The 24,098-nt window shown below is 42.1% G+C and overlaps 1 protein-coding gene across 8 annotated transcripts in view; it reads left to right on the forward strand.

Annotated features, from left to right (window-relative positions):
* The window catches only part of spo11 (SPO11 initiator of meiotic double stranded breaks), a 117,955-nt gene that overhangs the window by 33,816 nt on the left and 60,041 nt on the right, over nucleotides 1-24,098 (forward strand). For all 8 annotated transcript variants that reach the window (XM_046869123.1, XM_046869125.1, XM_046869124.1 and 5 more), the window contains one exon: nucleotides 4,494-4,582. In XM_046869123.1, the coding sequence (XP_046725079.1) occupies nucleotides 4,494-4,582 (89 nt within the window). The remainder of the gene's footprint in view (nucleotides 1-4,493; nucleotides 4,583-24,098) is intronic.

Raw genomic sequence — 24,098 nt, forward strand, 5'->3', positions numbered from 1 at the left:
TGAAGGTAATCCAACAATGCGGATATTCTTCCTCCTTCCTCTGTTTTCAAGGTCTTCAGCCCGTTCGCCCATGTCATGTACTAGTTTCTCAAGGGATTGTAGCTTAGCCTTGATCGGGGTTACCACGTCTTCCATATCCGATATCCTCGTTTCCACTTCAGTAATCCGCTTATTATGCTCGTCTAGTTCAGAATGATGCAGTTGTAACAACTGCGATATCGGGTCCATTTTTTCATCAATGAGCTTGGAGATATTGGCTGTAATCTCCACAACCGCGTCAGACAGCGGAGTCGCGGGCGAGCTCGTATTAGTATTAGCAGTTTCAGCTCGCTCATCGGCCTCCTCAGAGCTGTTGGCAATATGCGTTTTCGTACGTGGCATGCTCTCTGTTTGCCTCGAATTAGTTATTTATGCTCATAATGGCAACCACAAGACATAAACGTGTTAAAATTATAATATTCGGGTTATAATAATAGGAAACTCAGCAAAGAGACATTACTGCTCAACTACACACAGCCTCCCTTCAAGCCGCCATCTTGAAAACCTCGCCACACTGATTTTTGGTAGATCTTATATAAATGGATATGTAACTGTGGCCAAATTCTCGCTTTGTCTTTTTATCGGTTATGTCTTTTTTATGTCGCCGAACCCTGATATCTCGAGCACAAGGGGGGAAAAATTTGCCATTTAACGTCAGTTATCTCGATCGGCACTGTGCAGCCGCAGAAAAACTTGCGAAAGTGGCGGAAAAATCAAACCTTACAGATGCTACAGGAGTTGTATTGTATAATGGTGAATCTCTGCTGTTAGTTAGTGCACATATGCCTTTTGTTGTTAAATGTTATGCAATGAATGGGAGGCGAAAGCAGCGCTTGGTAGGACCGCGGCGCGGAGCGTGAAGGTGAGAGTGTGGAAGTTTAAATAGGAGCTGGTGATGAGTGCTAAATGAGCACCATATGTGCGCGATTGAAGCCGGGAGCTTCAGAGAAAGCGGCAGAGAAAGCACCTGACACGCCGAAGGGGGCGTAGCAGGTGGATTCCTGACAGTTAACAAACATGTACTGTATGTATATTTTTACAGCATGCCTTCATCAAACAAATCGCGGCAAAGCTGTTGTGTAAAAAACCCTCCAAAAACACGTGCATGCACATTCTCATTTATTAACGCACATCATGTACATAAAGAAATTTCAAGCACGTTAATATATTGCCGCCATATTGATTTTCGTTTATCTCGATCATCGGTTATCTCGATGCTTTTTGGCAACCCCCTAGGACATCGACCTAACCGGGTTCCACTGTAGTTTTTATGGGCAGGCCAGAATTTGTCTAGTGAAATGTTTCAGTGTGTTGTTTGCTGTCAGAATTGTCATGAACACATTTCTTTTTACAGCATAATTTTAAACTGAACACCTGTACAAATTGGTACACAGATGTGGTTGCTGGCAGTTAGTAGAGATAACGTGTATTTATACATTTCTCATGTTACTAACTATGCTATCAGTGATCTAACTAAGAATTTAACAGGCTTTGCTTGCATTGTAGCCAAAATGACAAATTTATATTGCTTTAACAAACCAAAGTAGCTTGTTTAACTATGTATGTCAAATGACCATCTAGGTCATGTTCTTACAGAGGACTAAATTAATGGACACATTTTACATTTTACTTGTTGATGCAATCATACATCATTTTGCCCACCAACAACATTATATTTAAACACAGTCAGGGTGTCAAACCATTAAACTCTTTTAAAGTTACAACATTTAGGAATGTTCATTTGGTCTGTCTTTTAGAAGTAAACTATTAAAATATGTGGATAATAGTGGATAAGTAGATCATCTTCAAAATAAAACTGTGGCGCATATCTGGGTTATGGCTTTACATAATGGTTTAAAAAACTAAATTGTTGAGTTTTTATGACTGGCAGATCAGTTATTTTAATGAACTGGTTCAAGGACATCAGATCTTTTGATGTATCACATGTAGGGCTACCCCATGTAGCGTCTGGCACAGGTCATTTAGACTTCATGTTCCAGGCATTCCTTTTAACCTATGACATTTACATCTCAATCAAAAGGTGAAACTTTTATTGGGGATGGTATATCCGTAAAGCGTCACACTCCCCCTCCGAAGACACTAAACAGGACCAAACCCTGAACTCTTGTTAAATTTACCGGGACCCATAAAACAATAAACTCATAAAACTCATAAAACAATCCAAACTCGAAACTAGATCCAGCATGGCTGCTTGTGACAAACACACACAACCAGCTCCAGAACGTTTGGATTTTACCACAAGACAGATAACCCCCAGAAGACTGATAACACAAGCCAGTCTCTATACCACACACACACACACACACACGCGCGCATACACGCACACACACACACACGCACACAATCACACAGTCACACACACACACACACACACACACACACCACCCCGAAAGCCAGATAACCCCCCTGGCCTCTCTGGTTGAATTCACAGCGACCCTCAGACCATAAAACAATTTACTCTCGGAACTCGGACCCAGTACGTCTGTTTGTGACACACACACATATGCAGACACACACACACACACACACACACACACACACACACACACACACACACACACACACACACACCAAAAGGGAGCATTCTTTTATTAATTAAATAATAGAATGTCCCACTTCACATGATACAAACATACATCTTGTTTGTATCTTCTTCTATAAATAAAGCAAGTGTTTAACTCTACATCAATATTATTTAAACCTTAAAATGTTTAGTAATATAACTCTGTGTTAAATGTTGTCTCTTCTCTTCTTAAGGCTTGATTGACTTAGAATTATCTGTTCTTTACTTTCCTGACAAGGGTGCATTTTATTTTTTAGAATACAACATTGTATTAACATCAGTTAATTACTGATCTCTGTAAGTTAATGTACCTCTGCCTTATACTGTCATTTCTTTTCATGTTTAGTATCCAAATGCAAATGAAATGTACCATACCGTCTTAATTCACTTTGAATAAAACTTTAAAGTCCTCCAAAAGCAAGTATAGCCCGAAAACCATGCCCACAGATGCATGAACATAGGAAGTTTTTCCCTCCAAAATTTCAGGCCATAGCATTGGCCATTCCCCCAAGGATGGGTGGGGTTCAGGACCTTTAAAACATCTTGAACCCAACCAGTCAGGGTTCAGTCGGGTCCAGTCAGAGTTCAGTCAAGAAAGCAACTCGCTCACTTGGCTCGACCGGAAAGGCCTGAAGGCCCGGGGGGCCAATGGCCCGGAGAGTCGGACGCTTCGAACAGCTCAGCAGCGACTCTTCGGGGACGAGATCTCAAATCTCTTTTGAGATCTTCCAGCAAGCTTTATCTTCAAAACACCAACTGCTCTGATCTTCAGGAGAAGATGGGAGAACATCTGACTCCATCCTAACCGACTCGTCCAAGATTCTTTTGTCTACCGCATCCGGACTCTTGTGCAACAAGTCAATGCAAGTAACCGGTTTACCAACTAATTTAGATGCGTGTTAAGTTTGAACCCCTTAATATTAAGGCGAATTTAAATTTCCGTGACGATTTCTCAGTTAGGATGTGATTAATTTGAAGCTTAAGCTGCCTTTCCTCCCTTTTTCTCCTTCTTCTTTTCCTTTCTCTTCCTCCTCTCCTAATTTCAACTTCCTTTTTTTTCTTTTCATTTCAATTTTTTTTATTTCTTTTTGTTTGTTTGTTTCTGTAGTTAGTTTTATGTTGTGTTTGTCTCATTCATTAAATCCCGTATTTTTCATAAGTGATTGTCTCTGAGTACGTTTCATAAATGCAAAGTTCCTGCAACATCAGGTCTAAACTACATGCTGTATTTAATTTAATTTAATTTACGGTATAAAGTAAAAGGGGGTTATGTCTTTCTTGGCCAGGGAGATACCTCTTTTATAGAATTAATATAAAATTATACTGTCTGTTTGCCAGACGAACAGACAAATAAGTGTAATGTTAATTCCATTACCGTCAATTCAACTTAACTTAAATATTTATAATTACTTATAAATATTTACCTTTCTTTGCGAGCTAAATTCGCTACATATAATGGTGGAGAATGTGGGCAGACTGTGCTTCCAACTATATACTCAATTTGTCTGTATTATAAGTTTGTCCCTTTATCCCCCAGTCGCTACACCCAAAATAAGCTGTAGTTAAGATTATCAGCCGGTAGTACCTGTAGGTCTGTTGCAACACACGATGTATTGATTTATAAAATATTCAAATTAATAATCTAATAATAAATATAGTAATTGAAATATAATACCTGTAATATAAAATATAATTATAAGTATTTGTAAAAACCCAAGCGGGGGCCTTTGTAGGTGGTACAGTAATCAAATGATTAGAGTACAGGTTGTATCAGGTCTTATATAATCGTCTGATCAATCGCTTATCAAAATAATCATTTTGTTGCAGCCCTAATTACATGACATCTAAGTTATTTCTTTGTACTTCTTAGGTTTAGCAAATTAGTTGGTCTACTTCTGACAATGGGTGGCACTGTATCAACTCTGCGAAGTGACTGCCCTTCAACTGTGATGAAGTTTGGTGAGAGAATCTTATTTTATGAAGTTTTATGAGTGTTTATATTAGTATTATAAATATTATATATATTAGATTAAATTTTAGATATTAGATCAGAAAGGATGTCACTGAAAACAGATGCCACACTGTACCTTTCCCCCTATGCATTCACACTATAATTAGAGTATCTAGCATGAATGTATTTTAGTTATTGATAATTCTGGCATGTGCTGTCAAAGTAGAGATCAGACTTTTGCTAGAGTTAAAGAGCAGAACTCACTGTGCCACAGTAAAACAAACACTATCTTTAATCTTATCATTTTGTAGTCTTGTTTAATTTATAATACTTAATATCAGTTCTCTAGCTGTAGAATGTGAAAAAATATACAGTACATAGGCAAATCAGGTTACTTCTATTGTGAAAATTGTTGTGAATGAACAATAAATGGCAGAATGCTATAAAGGTAATCTTAATATATTTAAAAATTAAAACATAGTTATAACAGTTACGGGGTTTGTTGATTTGTTTGAATACGAATTTGGTTTTAATTTAGTTGTTTAGCAGTTCCTTTGAAGTTTAGTGTTACAAGCCTGTTTAGCCCATAAACATTACATTTAATTAAAAAAAAATTTTGATAGGCATAGAAGCTGTTTATTAATATTTAGTACAAAAGTTCTAGAAAATAAAATATTATGTAGTCCTATCTTCTGATTTTGTCTCAATCTGTATAGTCAGTGTCAAGCATTACAAGGTAGTGGTGAAGGTATCCCAATCCCTTCTTTTCCCCAATCTTTAAAAGAAAATTTCAGAGCAGACAAATTGAGGCTATGTTACAAGTTGAACTCTGGTAGTAAAAAGGAATTGTCAATGAAATACACAAATGAGCCATAAAAGTTAAGGGTTAAAGATTAACTTCTAACATAGTGATGGTCAGAGTGTAGAGAAAGGATCTGCTGAAGAAACATGCAAGCTCAGAGTAGGTGAGTTTGTGTCATGCCTTGCATGCTTCTATCTAGAATAAGTTCAATAGCCAGACCTTTATCCAGTCTAACTGTTAACCTGTGCATTTCAAAGTAAACTCAGGGAAGAAACAACACCAAACTAACAACTGAATAAAAACTTACATTACGTAACAGAGTTTTTTTCATCAAGATCTTGTATTGATGATGGGAGTGTAGGTGGTTGCCAGTCCATGTGTGAAAATGATGTTTCATGCTCCCTTCAGCTAGTCAGCTGACCTTCTTTCTGATTCTTTGGGAACATAACTTTGATGAACCTCCACCTAAACAATTGCAGCATCCCCAGATCATAGCACTGCCCCCACAGGCTTGTACATTAGGCACTAGACATGATGGGTGCATCAGTTCATCCGCCTCTCTTCTTACCCTGATGCACCCATCACTCTGGAACAGTGTAAATCTGAACTCATCAGACCACATGACCTTCTTCCATTACTCTAGAGCAGGGGTGGCCAACCCGTGGCTCGCGAGCCGCATGCGGCTCTTTGGCTGGTTTTATGCGGCTCTTACGTTCATATCGAAGTTTGTGTTTGTTTTTTAATGTGCGTGTTCGCTTTGCTTGAGTTCAATACGGTATTTTTAAGACTTAAATGAGCTTGCCCCTACTGGGAAACTTTGCGGTATATCAGACCTGGGCAAACCACGGCCCGCGGGCCACATCCGGCCCTTTGTACATCCCTGTCTGTCCCGCGTGAGGCCAATCATAAATTACAGGGATGCACCGAAAATTTTCGCCCGAAATACCTAAATCACCGAAACAACACGGCAGAAACACAATTGTAATGACGCAATAAAAAATCGCAGCCAGCACACGGTTATCTGGATAAGAGCAACATGTCTGCGGTGTGCGGATAGCGATTTGCAAAACATGTAATGCTGAAATTTCAAGAGGGGGTGTATCTGCAAAGAGTTTCTACAAGTCGGGTTTAATTTAACACCTGAAATCCAAACATCCCGATTGCCATTCTTAATATGAGAAGAACGGGGTGCAGAAAAGTAAAGTCAATCCGAGCATGCGCACTCCGTCTGTAGTGGACGTTTTTGAAAAGGCAGGAAAGTTTTCCAGTGATGGTGCCAAGGCAAAACGTATAAATCAAAAAATTATGGATTTCATTGCCTTTTCAATTGAATTTTCATTTCGGTGCATCCCTAAAATATTATCGTTGGTGTGGCTCTCTGACACAATTCAGGTTTCTCATGTGGCCCCTTGTAAAAATTAATTTTGATTAAATTACCCTGCGGTATATTCATCTCACGCACATGCGCATTTGACGAAAATACCGTATTGAACTCAAGCGAAGTGAACACGCACATAAAAAAAACCACACAAAAAGTCTGTGTTTTCTACCCTGAAACACGTGAAATCAAAGCATCGATCTGTTCTGACTGACACCCATGTAAAAGAATTGCTTCGAGTGGCAACAACGGAATACAAGGCAGATTTGAAGGGGATTGTTCAAGGCAAGGAATGCCAAAAGTCCCACTAAGTAACATGCATAGTAAAAGAAAAACGCTATTGTAAATTATTATATTTTTGTTTGTGGACTTGGTTGAACTGAGAGTTTGTGTGTGAGACAGTGCACACAATGTTCATTGTTGAAAATGACTGTCCTGTGGTCTTAGAACTGTAGGAGTCAATTTCTGTCATTATGTTGGTGTGTGACATTTACAATAAATCTGGCTGAGCAGAGGTGTGTGTGTGTGTGTGTGTGTGTGTGTGTGTGTGTGTGTGTGTGTGTGTGTGTGTGTGTGTGTAAGAGAAAGGGATGGGTGATGTTCATGTGTGCCCGTGTGTATGATGTGGCTCTTTGCAGGTAACACAGTAAAAAATGTCTCTGGGTCGCTGACTGGTTGGCCACCCCTGCTCTAGAGTTCAATCTTTATGCTCCCTAGCAAATTAAAATCTTTTTTCCAAGTAGCCTTACTGATAAGTGTTTTTTTAGGCTACACAGCTGTTTAGTTCCAATCCCTTGAGTTCTCTTCACATTGTGCATGTGGAAATGCTCTTACTTTCACTATTAAACATAGCCGTGAGTTCAGAGTAGGTTTAAATACTGTCGACCATCAGCTTGGTGTTTCCCGGGTTTTAAGTTCTTATCATTCGTTCTTAATCTTGCCTTATATATTTCATTGATACTGCATTCCAAAATTTTGGCACTGACCTATAGCAGTCTCCAGGTCCATCCGTGGAGGCGAAATATGTGCTGGAGGGCCAGCTTGGCGGTTTCCTTGGCAGACGGCAGCTTGGGTAGAGTGATGAAGTGGCCCATATTTGAAAACCGATCAATGACCGCCATAACAACAGTGTTGCCATTGGAAGCGGGCAGCCTGGTAACAAAGTCCATTGCAAGGTGTGACCACGGATGTTTTGGGATAGGAAGGGGCTGGGTCAGGTAGGATGAGGATGGGTGCCTTGGTGAATCGCCGCTTAAGCTAAAAAAAACGCCTTCTCAGCTTCAGGGCCCCAAAGGAACAAGCTTTACTGGGCAGGATGCAGCCATGTGCCCTTTACCTCTGCAGTAGAGGCATAGACCTAGTGACCGACGTCTCTCTTTCTCGGTGGGGGTCAGGTGGTGGCGTCCTATGTCCATGGCCTGCGGCAGAGAGAAAGAACGGGTGGCGGGACCCTGAAGTATGAGGTGGGGAACTGCTTGTAGGGGAAGGACAGTGAGGATCAAGGGCCTAAGCGGAGCAACGACGCTACTGGTGGTGTTCCCTTATGCGCTGATCGATGCGTGTAGCCAAGGAGATCAGAGAATCCAGATCCCGGAGTGGATCACGAGTTCATCCTTAACGGCAGAGGAGAGGCCCTGGTGGAAGGTATCATAAAGTGCTGCGTGATCCCTTCTGCTGTCAATGGTCTGGGTCTGGAAGTCAGCCACGAACTCTGCCACAAAGCGATGCCCCTGTGTGGCCAAAATTAGGGAGCAGGCACGGCCGGGGAGCCAGAGGACAGAGTAGTTTCCAGGGGGAAACAGGTCAGTAACAGAAAGTTAAATACAACAGGGGAAGAACGCTGGAGAGTAATCGGAGCAAGCCTTGACGACAGTCTGGCACCGATTGGAGGTTTCTTGTGTCCTTACGTTAGACGCCATTTCCGTGTAGCAGGTTGCAAGGGGGCGGTTCCATGGTAATGGAGGCGGCAATGCTGGAAGTTCTCAAGCTGGCTGGCGTGGATTTGAAATTCATCTACCTGTTAATGCAATGAATGGAAAATGATGTCTGCACTCTCCAAAAATAATTCTTTGAGTTGGGGGGTTGGCCAGCCAAAGAGGCCGGCCAAAGAGGGCAGAGGGGAAGTGGCCTAGCACTCTTCACTGGTATTGAAAGAATTATTATTATAATAGTTTTTTTTTTTTTTACATTTATACCTGTTTTACAGAATAGTGGAACCCGGTTATGTCGAGGGCCTAGGGGACACCAAAAAGCGTCGAGATAACCAATGATCGAGATAAACGAAAACCAATATGGCGGCAGTATATTAACGTGCTTGAAATTTCTTTATGTACATGATGTGCGTTAATAAATAATAATAATAATAATAATAATAATAAGTTTAATTTATATAGCACCTTTCCCAAGCTCAAGGACGCTTTACAGGGTACAATATTTCAAGGCAGATGAAATATAATGAACATACATGAACATAAACATATTCGTCGGACATTTGCCCAGGACGAAGGATCACATGCAGCTGCATGAGTTAATAACAGAGACAACACAGACACAAAAACATACAGAACAAGAGAAAGAACACTACATAGTACATGAAACATACACCACATTTCAGGAAAATTAAGGACTCCTAACACATATGCATTGATTGATAGTGGAGGTTGAAAAGGTGGGTCTTAAGCCTTGATTTAAATTCAGTCAAAGTGGTGATGGTTCTGAGTGCAATTGGTAGGGAGTTCCATAGTATTGGAGCAATGACAGAAAAGGATCTGCCACCCGCAGAGGATAGACGGTATCTAGGAACCCATAGAAGTTCCGAATTTGAAGACCGGAGTGATCGTGAAGGAACATAGGATGAGAGAAGATCAGAAAGATAGGGGGGAGAAAGAGCATTTAGTGCCTTTTAAGTGAGCAGTATGATTTTATATTTTATGCGAGATGAGACTGGAAGCCAGTGAAGATCAAATAATATAGGGGTAATGTGGGCAGATTTTTTATTGGAGGTTAACATTCTGGCAGCCGAGTTTTGTATGTACTGTAAACGTGAGATTGAGTGAGCTGATAAACCAGAGAAGAGTGAATTGCAGTAGTCGAGACGGACGTAATCAGAGCATGCACTAATATTTCTGCATCATTTCTGCAGATAAAAGGTCGAAGTTTGACAATGCGTTGCAGGTGAAAAAAGACGTTTTAGAGAGGCTGCGAATATGGGCATCAAAGGATAGTGAGGGGTCGAGTATAATACCTAAATTTCTAACAGTAGCTGAGGGGAAAATCGTAGTAGCATCCAGATCAAGACTAAAGTCCACAGAGTTGTTTTTTATTAGAGATGGGGGACCAGTTATCAGAATGTTTTACCCAGATTCAAGCTAAGAAAATTTGAGTGTAGCAATTGTTTTAACTCGCTAACACAAGAGGAGAGTGAGGATTTAACAAGCAGTATATAACTGAATATCATCAGCATAACAATAACTAAAACCATGTCTACGAATGATGTTGCCAAGTGGCTAAATGTACAGAATGAATAGTAGTGGGCCAAGAACAGAGCCCTGTGGGACACCCTGTTTAAGTAAGACAGTAGGAGATTTGGAGTTGTGTATGGAGATGTGACATTGCCTGCCTGTGAGATAGGAGGAAAACCAGGATAGTGAAGAGCCTGATATGCCAAATTCCGCTAAGCGGAAAAGTAAGATCTTATGACAGACAGTATCAAAGGCAGAGCTGAGGTCTAATAACAGAAGTATAGTGAGACTACCAATGAGTAAAAGATCATTAACAACCTTTACTAGCGCAGTCTCCGTGCTATGCTGTTGGCGGAAGCCAGATTGAAAAATATCTAAGAGTTTATTACCAATTAGGAATGACTGCAGCTGAGAGGCCACAGCCTTTTCCATGATCTTTGATACAAATGGCAGGTTGGAAATAGGGCGGTAGTTGGATAAGTCTGCCGGGTCCAGATTAGTCTTTTTGAGTATGGAAGTAACAGCAGCAGTCTTAAGTGACACAGGTACAGTAGAGGAGATAAATGACATATTAATGAGGTGGCAGATGGGGGCAGAAATCGCCAATGTACAGTCTTTTAGCAGGAAAGTAGGTGCAGGATCAAGAGTGCATGATGAGGAGTTAGATTTTTGTATTAACTCAGTGATTAATGAGGAATTGGTTAGGGCTAGCGTTGTCAGAGAATAAATGAGAATGTACACTGGCGATCAAAATTAGAGAACAATGTATAAACAATTGAACAATTCTGAAATAATGTCATCTTCACTGCTCAACAGTTGAAGGAGTTTTTGTCCTGTTTATACCATGCTACCAGAACATCTTTTCCACAAAATAACTAAGTCATTAAAAAAAAAACATTATTTTGCAGAAAACACACTGATCAAAATTAGAGAACAACAATGACTGTAGCATGGAAAAAGATTACAACAAAATTTTCTGAAGGTTACAACAGTCAGCAATTAGTAGGAAGTGTACAGGCCTCTGCTCTGAATGACTTCAGCACATCTGCGGCCACAGGACAGCACTAGTCTCTCACACTGCTCTGGTGTGATTTTGGTCCACTCTTCTTCCAGTCTCCTCCACAGTTCGGTTACTGTATTGGGTTTCTTGGCCATAACTTTGTCGGCAAGGATTTTCCAGAGGTTCTCTATTGGGTTGAAAACAGGACTCTGGGCAGGCCATGTCATTATTTCAATGTTTTCAGTTTCAAGGAACTGCTTTACCCGTTTTGGTGTGTAACATGGAGCGTTGTCCTGCATGAACACTGCATGAAGAAGGTTCTGATAAACATTTGCATTCACTCTGCCATGTAGCTGTATAAGAGGCTCAACTCCTGCTGCAGAAAACATGCACCAAACCATTACACTTCCTCCTCCACTTTTCACTGAAGTGAACTTTGGACCAGTTCTCCTCTGTCCACACAACATGCTTAGTCTAGCCTTTTAATTCTTTCTGCTAATGAGAGTTTTGGTAACTGCAGAGTGGGCTTTCAGTCCAAATGCTCTTAAACGTCGAGACACTATATGACGAGACAGATCCTTACCCTGTTCAGCGCTGAATTGGTGAGCAATTCCAGCTGCAGTGTGGAAACGATTGCCCATTGAGATCCTCCGCAGTATCCTGTCCTCTCTTGTATTTGTCTTCCGTGGACGACCAGCCTTCTTGGCGGACTTGAATGAGTTTGTGATGTTGTAAAGAGTTAATATTCTTGAAATCACAGATTTGGAACGACCAACTTGTCTTGCTATGGCTGATAGGGTCAACCCTTTGGCCTTCATCTGGACAACCTGCTGCCGGAGGCTTTCAGTCACTTTAGAACGGCCCACCATCTTGCAGAGTCAGTAAAACTGTAAGTTAGGCTGCCAGTAAATAGAGGTTGACAGATAATCAAGGAAATTAGCACCAGGTACTAGATTAATACCTCCAATAACAGATTAATACCTCCAATAACTGGGAGGTATCTGAAAGTGTTCTCTAATTTTGATCAGTGTGTTTTCTGTTAAATATTTGGTTTTTTTTTTTTTTTTTAAATGCCTCAGTTAATTTGTGGAAAAGGTGTTCTGGTAGCATGGTATAGACAAGACAAAAACTCCCTCAACTGTTGAGCAGTGAAGATGACTTTATTTCAGAATTGTTCAATTGTTTATAAATTGTTCTCTAATTTTGATCACCAGTGTACATGCACGTGTTTTTTGAGTTATTTTTTTTACACAACAGCGTTGCCACGATTTGTTTGATGAAGGCAGGCTATAAAAATGTACATACATGTTTGTTAACTGTCAGGAAACCACCTGCCATGCCCCCTCTGGCAGCTGTCAAACCTCCGCTTTCTCTGAAGCTACCGGCTTCAATCGCGCACATTTAGCACTCATCACCAGCTCCTATTTAAACCCCTCACTTCCACACTCTTACCGTCCGTTACTGTTGGTATATGTTGGTTCACGGCGGTCGTTGTTATCGTTCATGCGTATCCTGGTACGTGCCTTCCCACTCAGGCGCCGCTCTCTCTCAACGGCTGCGCTTTTCTTCCCAAAGCGCATCGCGGATTCCCCCGATCCTGCTGTTGTTAATTCTATGCTTTTGCAGCTTATCCCACGTTCTACCAAGGGCACCCGTGGATACAGACTGCCTCTTTTCAGTTTGGGATTTAGTGGACCGCGATCCCAGAGCGCACCACTGGAAATATTCACTTTCAAGGCGAGTGTTTGTGTTTGGCTTTGCCCTGTGTTGCAATAAACTGTTTTGCTTTCACTTCGGCTTTCGCCTCCCGTTCATCGCATAACATTTAACAACAAAAGGCATATGTGCACCAACTAACAGCAGAAATTTACCAGTATAGAATACAAACCACCGTCGATTCTCGATACAAACCTTTATTATATTCTCCAACATTGCAAACATAAAGATCGCTCACGAAATCACAAAAAAAAACAGCGGCGATTGAGATAACTGACGTTAAGTGGCAAATTTGCCCTCCCCCTTGTGCTCGAGATATTAGGGTTCGTCGACATAAAATAATCGACATAACCGATGCATCTGGCACCCAAAGACTCACTGCAAGGGTGTGAGTTGGGTGACTAAGTTTGAAAAATATTCTGCCCCGGGTAGGAACTGACCACAGTCTTCTGCAGTACCTGAACAGAATGGTCTTTCCAGTCACCCCACCTCCTGGTTGGCCCTTTCCACTTGTGACTAATGGGAGATACCTTGATTGACAGCCATCTTTAGCATCTACATAAAACAGGTCCAGACTCTCATACAGGTTGTTTTTTCCTTTGTTTAAGTTTCCTGCATCACTCCATATATCTTATTTTTAATAATGGAAAATGCAGATGAGAAACACAACATTTGGCTGTCATTACACATCCTGCTATCTATTTCTAGAAATGTCTAAATTCTTTTGATTAAAATTAAAAATTAAAAGTATTCAGACCCTTTACTCAGAACTTTTTGTTGAAACAGCTTTGGCAGCAATTAAAGCCTTGATTTCCCCCTAGATTGGGGAATTTTTTGTAATTCTTCATTGCAAATCCTCTGAATCAGGTTGGATGGGGACCGTTTGTGGACAGCCACTTCCAGGTCTCTCCAGAGATGTTCAGTAGGGTTTAAGTCAGGGCTTTGCCTGGGAGTTGTCCCTACTCCTGTGTTGTTTTGGCTCCCGTGCCACCTGTTTTTTAAGGATACCAAAGACATTAATTCGGGGGCAAATTATCTCACTGGTTTTAATGGCCCTGAAATTATTCTTGCCACCCTGCCTGCTCTGGTTCCTGTTCCCAACCCTGTCTCTGATCCTTGTTCTGCTCCGAATTGTCCTGTTACTTGTTTGGACTGCTTTTTCCGTTTGTGTGTTTGCTCTACCCTTTATTTTTCTGTTTGCTGGCATTTGCAATTTCTGTTGGAAAATTTGGACTGTTTTTTTGGATTCAGATTTTGGTTCTTCCTACGTTGTCTGTCCGCTCTCAGATTTTGGACTGTTATTTTGGACTCGCTTTTGGCTCTATGGATTTGGAACTGTTTTTTGAACTGTATTTTTTTCCCTGCCTGTTTAATATATTGAAGGCTGTTCACCATACTGCTGTTGTGTCCTGCATTTGGGGCCTCCTTCTATTCACCACATCCTTCTGACAGAACAATCGATCCCTGTCCCTGCCTGTTCCTAACATTGCGGTTCAGTACAGCAGAGATTTTCAGCCATCTACACAGGGTAGCATAACAAGTAACTAGGATGTTGGGGAAGAACAGTAATCTTTGCAAAACTAAATGGATGAGTTATGGTCTCCATGTTGAAAAAGAGGCAAAGAAACAAAGCACTAAATATAGTGAAACATATTTGTTCCAGCGGTGCGTGAGTGAAGGGCGGAGTAGGACGGAACGAGCGGTAAGAAACACCTGCAGCTGATGAGAGAGAGAGCCTCAGGGAGAGAGAGCCGTCAAGCTGTGAAAAGTGTAGGGGTCTCAGAACAGTGACTGAGCACGGGCAGGCACTGGTAAAAGATGTGCTGACTGATGAGTGTACTCGGGCAGTTGCCCGGGAAAGGCGTGTCGATCTGTGAATGAGATGGGCGGAGGCCGAAGAAAGGCAAGTTGATCCGCGCGTGGGCGCCGGGCATCAAGCTGGAAAGGTGTCCCCGAACCGTGACACTGTGGGTGAGCCCTGGCATGATTACTGGAAAGTAAAGCGCTAGGTTGAAAAGAAAAGAAAAGAAAAGAAAGCTCGGCTTGATGAACGATTGCCTGTCTTGCTTTCTTCCAGCACGGAACCGGTGAGTTTGCTACAATAAATAATAAAAAATATAGCTGCAAGCAGCGATGGCAGGCCCTCGCACATTTGTGTATCGCTATACGGTGCCTCCCAGAAAACAATGCACGGTGGGCAAGTGCATCAATGGGTAAATATCAGTGGACTATTTTATGTGGGGACTGTAGGTAAAAGAAACCCCACATATTAGACAAAAGGGGGCGCTAGTGAGACACTTAAGAGACACACTGTTGTCCGACTTTTTTGTCCACACTTGTGATGTATGTGACTTGTCAAATGTGATGTATCAATCGCATGAATATCCTAGGAGGAGTATTTAAAAGTTCACCACATGCAACTGTCAAAAAATCCACCTTTTGTGACTGACACACTTCCTTGTCCAAGATTTACAATAGGTACATCGATGCAATCGGAATCCTTGGCTGAACATACACAGCACGCGTCATCCGAATAAGACATTTTTTGCTTTAGATATTAGACACTCCCTGTTTCCCTGAATTCGCCATAAATTTGTCGCCTCGCCATGGCAGCACCGTTCGAGATATCAAAAATCCCTTCGCAATTTAGCAAGTCCAATGTCTCGGCATCATGTTCCCCACGGGGGAGCTCATAGTTTAGAGGAAGAAAGTTGTTCGGCTCGATGAGATCTATATGGGTACCAACTCTCGTACATGTGCGTACATAATTGCCCGATCTGTGCACGAATGTTTGTTTTTTAATACAGGGGGCGCTACAGAACCCCCCTGCCACGCCCGTATTCCAGCCTTTGTCCGGCTCTAGTGACAAAGGACTCTGACGTTTATGCCAAATTTCAAGAGTTTTCGAGCATGTTAAGGGACCCCAAATGGCCAATGTGTGTAAAAAAAAAAAAAAAAAAAAAAAAAAAAATATAGCTGCAAGCAGCGATGGCGGCCTCGCACATTTGTGTATCGCTATCGGTGCCCCCAGAAAACAATGCACGGGGTGCAAGTGCATCAAGTGGGTAAATATCAGTGGACTATTTTATGTTGTTACTGACCCATTTGGGGACTGTAAGTAAAAGAAACCCCACATTTTAGACAAACGGGGGCGCTAGAGGGCCACTTAAGAGACACACCCTTGTCCGACAATTTTTGGACACACTTAACAGCCGACAAATGTGATGTATGTGTCAAATTTCCAGTTAATTTAAGCATGCCAAAAGCCTTAAATATGCCTGAAATAAAATGTAAGTTTGACGCGTTGCCATGAGAACAGCGTTCGAGATATCAAAAATCACTTTGCAAATTATCATCTACAATGTCTCGCCATCGCATGAATATCCTAGGAGGAGTATTTAAAAATTCACCACATGCAACTGTCAAAAAAATCCACCTTTTGTGACTGACACATTTCCTGGCGCCTGTTGGTGGCGCTATGTCCAAGATTCACAATAGGCACATCGATGCGATCGGAATCCTTGGCCGAACATACACACTGCGTGTCATCCGAATAAGACACTTCCTGTTTCTCCGAATTCGCCATAAATTTGTCGCCTCGCCATGGCAGCACCGTTCGAGATATCAAAAATCCCTTCGCAATTTAGCAAGTCCAATGTCTCGGCATCATGTTCGCCACGTTTGATGTCAATCGCATAAATTCCCTAGGAGGAGTATTTAAAAGTTCACCGCATACACTTATAAAACAAACCAAAATGGCTGACTTCCTGTTGGGCGTAGCTCATAGTTTAGAGGGTGAAAGTTGTTCGGGTCGATGAGATCTATATGCCTACCAACTCTCGTTCATGTGCGTACATGTTTGCCTGATCTGTGCACCAATATTTGTTTTTACATTACAGGGGGCGCTACAGAGCCCTATTGCCACGCCTATGTTCCAGCCTTTGACCGGTCCTAATGGCAGACGATTTTGACGTCTGTGGCAAATCTCCGGTGTTTTCGAGCATGTTAAGGCACACAAAGTGCATGCCAAAGGCTTAAATATGGCTGAAATAAAAGTAAAGTTTGACGCGTTGCCATGGGAACGGTGTTCGAGATATCAAAATCCTTCACAATTTATCATCTACAATGTCTCGGCGTCATGTTGACCACGTTTGGTGTCAATCGCATAAATATCCTGGAAGGAGTATTTAAAAGTTCACCACATGCAACTGTCAAAAAATCCACCTTTTGTGACTGACACACTTCCTGGCGCCTGTTGGTGGCGCTATGTCCAAGATTCACAATAGGCACATCGATGCGATCGGAATCCTTGGCCGAACATACACACCGCGTGTCGTCCGAATTAAACATTTTTTGCTTTAGATATTAAACACTTCCTGTTCTCCGAATTCGCCATAAATTTGTCGCCTCGCCATGGCAGCACCGTTCGAGATATCAAAAATCCCTTCGCAATTTAGCAAGTCCAATGTCTCGGCATCATGTTCGCCACGTTTGATGTCAATCGCATAAATTCCCTAGGAGGAGTATTTAAAAGTTCACCGCATACACTTATAAAACAAACCAAAATGGCTGACTTCCTGTTGGGCGTAGCTCATAGTTTAGAGGGCGAAAGTTGTTCGGGTCGATGAGATCTATATGCATACCAACTCTCGTTCATGTGCGTACATAATTGCCCGATCTGTGCACGAATGTTTGTTTTTGAATTACAGGGGGCGCTACAGAGCCCTATTGCCACGCCTATGTTCCAGCCTTTGACCGGTCCTAATGGCAGACGATTTTGACGTCTGTGGCAAATTTCAAGAGTTTTCGAGCATGTTAAGGGACCCCAAATGGCCAATGTGTGTAAAAAATAAAAAAAATAAAAAAAAATTCTAAGGAAAACAATAGGGCTTCGCACCTCTGGTGCAGGCCATTCTGGCCTGCTCCTCGGTGCTCGGGCCCTAATAATAATAATAATAATAATAATTAAAGCTGCAAGCAGCGATGTGCGGGCCCTCGCCGGGCTCACCGCCACCCGGTGACCTGAGGAAAACAGTGAACAGTGGGGCGAGGTGCATGTAAGCGAGTAAAGACGGGAGAATTATGGCACAGTCATTTCAAAGTGCCACACTTATTGTTGCCAGCAGGTGGCGCTATGACTATAACTAAATATGGAAATGTAGATCTGTTCAGATCAGGAGTCTTATCAATCATGTGAAGTTTGGGGCAGATTGGACATTATGTCCGAGTTATAGCAACTTCCCTATTTCATGGCGAATTCTCGAATTTTGTCAGACCACCATGGACACGCCCTTCGACGAAAACTCTTGATCTTTGCAAGGTAACATTGCAAAGGCCTTTAGATTATACCTACCAAATTTGGTGTTGATCTGAACAAATCTCAACTGTTATTCCCATGGCAAGACATTGACACTTGTCGCGGCGCCATGGACACGCCCTTTAACGCACGCTAAAGATCTTCACAATTCACTAGCGCAAACGTCTTACGATAAGACTAGCCAAAAAAAAAGGGGATGGCAATACATTTCTAGGAGTAGTTCATTGCACAGTAAAACATGTCACTTCCTGTTGCCAGCAGGTGGCGCTATGACTATTACTAAATATGGAAATGTAGGTCTGGTCAGATCCGGAGTCTTATCAATCATGTGAAGTTTGGGGCAGATTGGACATTGTATGTCCGAGTTATAGCAACTTCCGTTTTCATGGCGAATCGTTGAAATTTGTCAGACCACCAAGGACACGCCCTCTGACGAAAACTCTAGATCTTCGCAATTTAACATTGCAAAGGCCTTTAGATTATGCATGCTAAATTTGGTGTTGATCTGAACAAATCTCTAGGAGGAGTTCGTTAAAATATGACATGTGCGAATGGCAAAATCAGTCAAAAATTTGCTCGTACAATTAAAAATACCCAACTTCCTGTTGGGTGTCGGATTTCGTACCAAGAGACCTTTTTGTAGGTCTTAGTGAGTTACAAGTGTGTACCGATTTTCAGACATGTACGTGAAACGTAGTTCGAGCCACACACCGTTGAACGTGTATAGGTGGCGCTACTGAGCCGGTTCTGCCACATCCACTTTCAAGGAACATGGCGTACCTAATCTTTCAACTTTGTTCTCTGTGTACGCAAAGTTTCGTGAGTTTTCGATGAAAAAAAATGCAAATAATAATAAAATATAGCTGCAAGCAGCGATGGCGGGCCCTCGCACATTTGTGTATCGCTATACGGTGCCCCCCAGAAAACAATGCACGGTGTGCAAGTGCATCAAGTGGGTAAATATCAGTGGACTATTTTATGTTGTTACTGACCCATTTGGGGACTGTAAGTGAAAGAAACCTCACATTTTAGACAAACGGGGGCGCTAGTGGGCCACTTAAGAGACACACCCTTGTCCGACAATTTTTGGACACACTTAACAGCCGACAAATGTGATGTATGTGTTAAATTTCAAGTTAATCTAAGCACGCCAAAAGCCTTAAATATGCCTGAAATAAAATGTAAGTTTGACGTTGCCATGAGAACAGCGTTCGAGATAACAAAATCACTTTGCAAATTATCATCTACAATGTTTTGCCATCATGGTGATTACGTTTGGTGGCAATCGCATGAATATCCTAGGAGGAGTATTTAAAAGTTCACCACATGCAACTGTCAAATAATCCACCTTTTGTGACTGACACACTTCCTGGCGCCTGTTGGTGGCGCTATGTCCAAGATTCACAATAGGCACATCGATGCGATCGGAATCCTTGGCCGAACATACACACCGCGTGTCGTCCGAATTAAACATTTTTTGCTTTAGATATTAGACACTTCCTGTTTCTCTGAATTCGCCATAAATTTGTCGCCTCGCCATGGCAGCACCGTTCGAGATATCAAAAATCCCTTCACAATTTCGCAAGTGCAATGTCTCGGCATCATGTTCACCACTTCTGATGTTAATCGCATGAATTCCCTAGGAGGAGTATTTAAAAGTTCACCACATGCACTTTTGAAACCATCCAAAATGGCCGACTTCCTGTTGGGCGGAGATAATAGGTTTGATTGTGAAAGTTGTTCGGGTCGATGGGATCTATATGCCTACCAACTCTCGTTCATGTGCGTACATGTTTGCCTGATTTAAAAGTTCACCACATGCAACTGTCAAAAAATCCACCTTTTGTGACTGACACACTTCCTGGCGCCTGTTGGTGGCGCTATGTCCAAGATTCACAATAGGCAAATCGATGCGATTGGAATCCTTGGCCGAACATACACACCGCGTGTCGTCCGAATTAAACATTTTTTGCTTTAGATATTAAACACTTCCTGTTCTCCGAATTCGCCATAAATTTGTCGCCTCGCCATGGCAGCAGCGTTCAAGATATCAAAAATCCCTTCGCAATTTAGCAAGTCCAATGTCTCGGCATCATGTTCGCCACGTTTGATGTCAATCGCATAAAATCCCTAGGAGGAGTATTTAAAAGTTCACCGCATGCACTTATAAAACAAACCAAAATGGCTGACTTCCTGTTGGGCGTAGCTCATAGTTTAGAGGGCGAAAGTTGTTCGGGTCGATGAGGTCTATATGCGTACCAACTCTCGTACATGTGCGAACATAATTGCCCGATCTGTGCACGAATGTTTGTTTTTTAATTACAGGGGGCGCTACAGAGCCCCCCTGCCACGCCTGTATACCAGCCTTTGTACGGCCCTAGTGACAAAGGACTCTGACGTGTGTGCAAAATTTCAAGAGTTTTCGAGTATGTTAAGGGACCTCTAATGACCAATGTGTGTAAAAAAAAAAAAAAAAAATAAATAAATAAATATAGCTGCAAGCAGCGATGGCGGGCCCTCGCACATTTGTGAATCGCTATACGGTGCCTTCCAGAAAACAATGCACGGTGGGCAAGTGCATCAAGTGGGTAAATAGCAGTGGACTATTTTATGTTGTTACTGACCCATTTGTGGACTGTAGGTAAAAGAAACCCCACATTTTAGACAAACGGGGGCACTAGTGAGCCATTTAAGAGACACACCATTGTCCGACCTTTTTGTCCACACTTGTGATGTATGTGACTTGTCAAATGTGATGTATATGTCAAATTTCAAGATAATCTAAGCACGCCAAAAGCCTTAAATATGCCTGAAATAAAAGTAAAGTTTGACGCGTTGCCATGGGAACAGCGTTCGAGATATCAAAAATCACGTTGCAATTTATCATCTACAATGTCTCCGCATCATGTTAATTACGTTTGGTGTCAATCGCATAAATATCCTGGGAGGAGTATTTAAAAGGTCACCACATGCAACTCTAAAAAAAATCCACCTTTTGTGACTGACACACTTCCTGGCGCCTGTTGGTGGCGCTATGTCCAAGATTCACAATAGGCACATAGATATTAAACACTTCCTGTTCTCCGAATTCGCCATAAATTTGTCGCCTCGCCATGGCAGCACCGTTTGAGATATCAAAAATCCCTTCGCAATTTAGCAAGTCCAATGTCTCGGCATCATGGTCACCACGTTTGATGTCAATCGCATGAATTCCCTAGGAGGAGTATTTAAAAGTTCACCGCATGCACTTATAAAACAAACCAAAATGGCTGACTTCCTGTTGGGCGGAGCTCATAGTTTAGAGCGCGAAAGTTGTTCGGGTCGATGAGGTCTATATGCGTACAAACTCTCGTACATGTGCGAACATAATTGCCCGATCTGTGCACGAATGTTTGTTTTTTAATTACAGGGGGCGCTACAGAGCCCCCCTGCCACGCCTGTATACCAGCCTTTGTAAGGCTCTAGTGACAAAGGACTCTGACGTGTGTGCCAAATTTCAACAGTTTTCGAGTATGTTAAGGGACCCCAAATGGCCAATGTGTGTAAAAAAAAAAAAAAAAGAATAAAATATAGCTGCAAGCAGCGATGGCGGGCCCTCGCACATGTGTGTATCGCTATACGGTGCCCCCCAGAAAACAATGCACGGTGTGCAAGTGCATCAAGTGGGTAAATATCAGTGGACTATTTTATGTTGTTACTGACCCATTTGGGGACTGTAAGCAAAAGAAACCCCACATTTTAGACAAACAGGGGCACTAGTGAGCCATTTAAGAGACACACCATTGTCCGACCTTTTTGGACACACTTAACAGCCGACAAATGTGATGTATGTGTCAAATTTCAAGTTAATCTAAGCACGCCAAAAGCCTTAAATATGCCTGAAATAAAATGTAAGTTTGACGCGTTGCCATGAGAACAGCGTTCGAGATATCAAAAATCACTTTGCAAATTATCATCTACAATGTCTCACCATCATTTTGATTATGTTTGGTGGCAATCGCATGAATATCCTAGGAGGAGTATTTAAAAGTTAACCACATGCAACTGTCAAAAAATCCACCTTTTGTGACTGACACACTTCCTGGCGCCTGTTGGTGGCGCTATGTCCAAGATTCACAATAGGCACATTGATGCGATCGGAATCCTTGGCGAACATATACACTGCGTGTCATCCGAATAAGACATTTTTTGCTTTAGATATTAGACACTTCCTGTTTCTCTGAATTCGCCATAAATTTGTCGCCTCGCCATGGCTGCACCGTTTAAAATATAAAAAAATCCCTTCACAATTTAGCAAGTGCAATGTCTCGGCATCATGTTCACCATGTTTGATGTCAATCGCATGAATTCCCTAGGAGGAGTATTTAAAAGTTCACCGCATGCACTTATGAAACCATCCAAAATGTCCGACTTCCTGTTGGGCGGAGCTAATAGGTTTAATTGTGAAAGTTGTTCGGGTCGATGAGATCTATATGCATACCAACTCTCTTACATGTGTGTACATGTTTGCCCCATCTGTGCACCGATATTTGTTTTTGCATTACAGGGGGCGCTACAGAGCCCTATTGCCATGCCTATGTTCCAGCCTTCGAACGGTCCTAATGGCAGACGACTTTGACGTCTGTGCCAAGTCTCCGGTGTTTTCGAGCATGTTAAGGCACACAAAGTGCATGCCAAATGCTTAAATATGCCTGAAATAAAAGTAATGTTTGAGGCGTTGCCATGGGAACGGTGTTCAAGATATCAAAAATCCCTTTGCAATTTATCATCTACAATGTCTCGGCATCATGTTGACCACGTTTGGTGTCAATCGCATAAATATCCTGGAAGGAGTATTTAAAAGTTCACCACATGCAACTGTCAAAAAATCCACCTTTTGTGACTGACACACTTCCTGGCGCCTGTTGGTGGCGCTATGTCCGAGATTCACAATAGGCACATCGATGCGATCGGAATCCTTGGCCGAACATACACACCGCGTGTCGTCCGAATAAGACATTTTTTGCTTTAGATATTAAACACTTCCTGTTCTCCGAATTCGCCATAAATTTGTCGCCTCGCCATGGCAGCAGCGTTCGAGATATCAAAAATCCCTTCGCAATTTAGCAAGTCCAATGTCTCGGCATCATGTTCGCCACGTTTGATGTCAATCGCATGAATTCCCTAGGAGGAGTATTTAAAAGTTCACCGCATGCACTTATAAAACAAACCAAAATGGCTGACTTCCTGTTGGGCGTAGCTCATAGTTTAGAGCGCGAAAGTTGTTCGGCTCAATGAGGTCTATAGGCGTACCAACTCTTGTACATGTGCGAACATAATTGCCCGATCTGTGCACGAATGTTTGTTTTTTAATTACAGGGGGCGCTACAGAGCCCCCCTGCCACGCCTGTATACCAGCCTTTCTAAGGCCCTAGTGACAAAGGACTCTGACGTGTGTGCCAAATTTCAAGAGTTTTCGAGTATGTTAAGGGACCTCTAATGACCAATGTGTGTAAAAAAAAAAAAAAATAAATAAAAAAATAATAATAAATATAGCTGCAAGCAGCGATGGCGGGCCCTCGCACATTTGTGTATCGCTATACGGTGCCTCCCAGAAAACAATGCACGGTGGGCAAGTGCATCAAGTGGGTAAATATCAGTGGACTATTGTATGTTGTTACTGACCTATTTGGGGACTGTGGGTAAAAGAAACCCCACATTTAAAACAAACGGGGGCGCTAGTGAGACACTTAAGAGACACACACTTGTCCGACTTTTTTGTCCACACCTAACAGCCGACAAATGTGATGTATGTGTCAAATTTCAAGTTAATCTTAACATGCCAAAAGCCTTAAATATGCCTCAAATTAA

Source organism: Silurus meridionalis, chromosome 16 (assembly GCF_014805685.1).
Source record: "Silurus meridionalis isolate SWU-2019-XX chromosome 16, ASM1480568v1, whole genome shotgun sequence".
NCBI lineage: Eukaryota > Metazoa > Chordata > Actinopteri > Siluriformes > Siluridae > Silurus > Silurus meridionalis.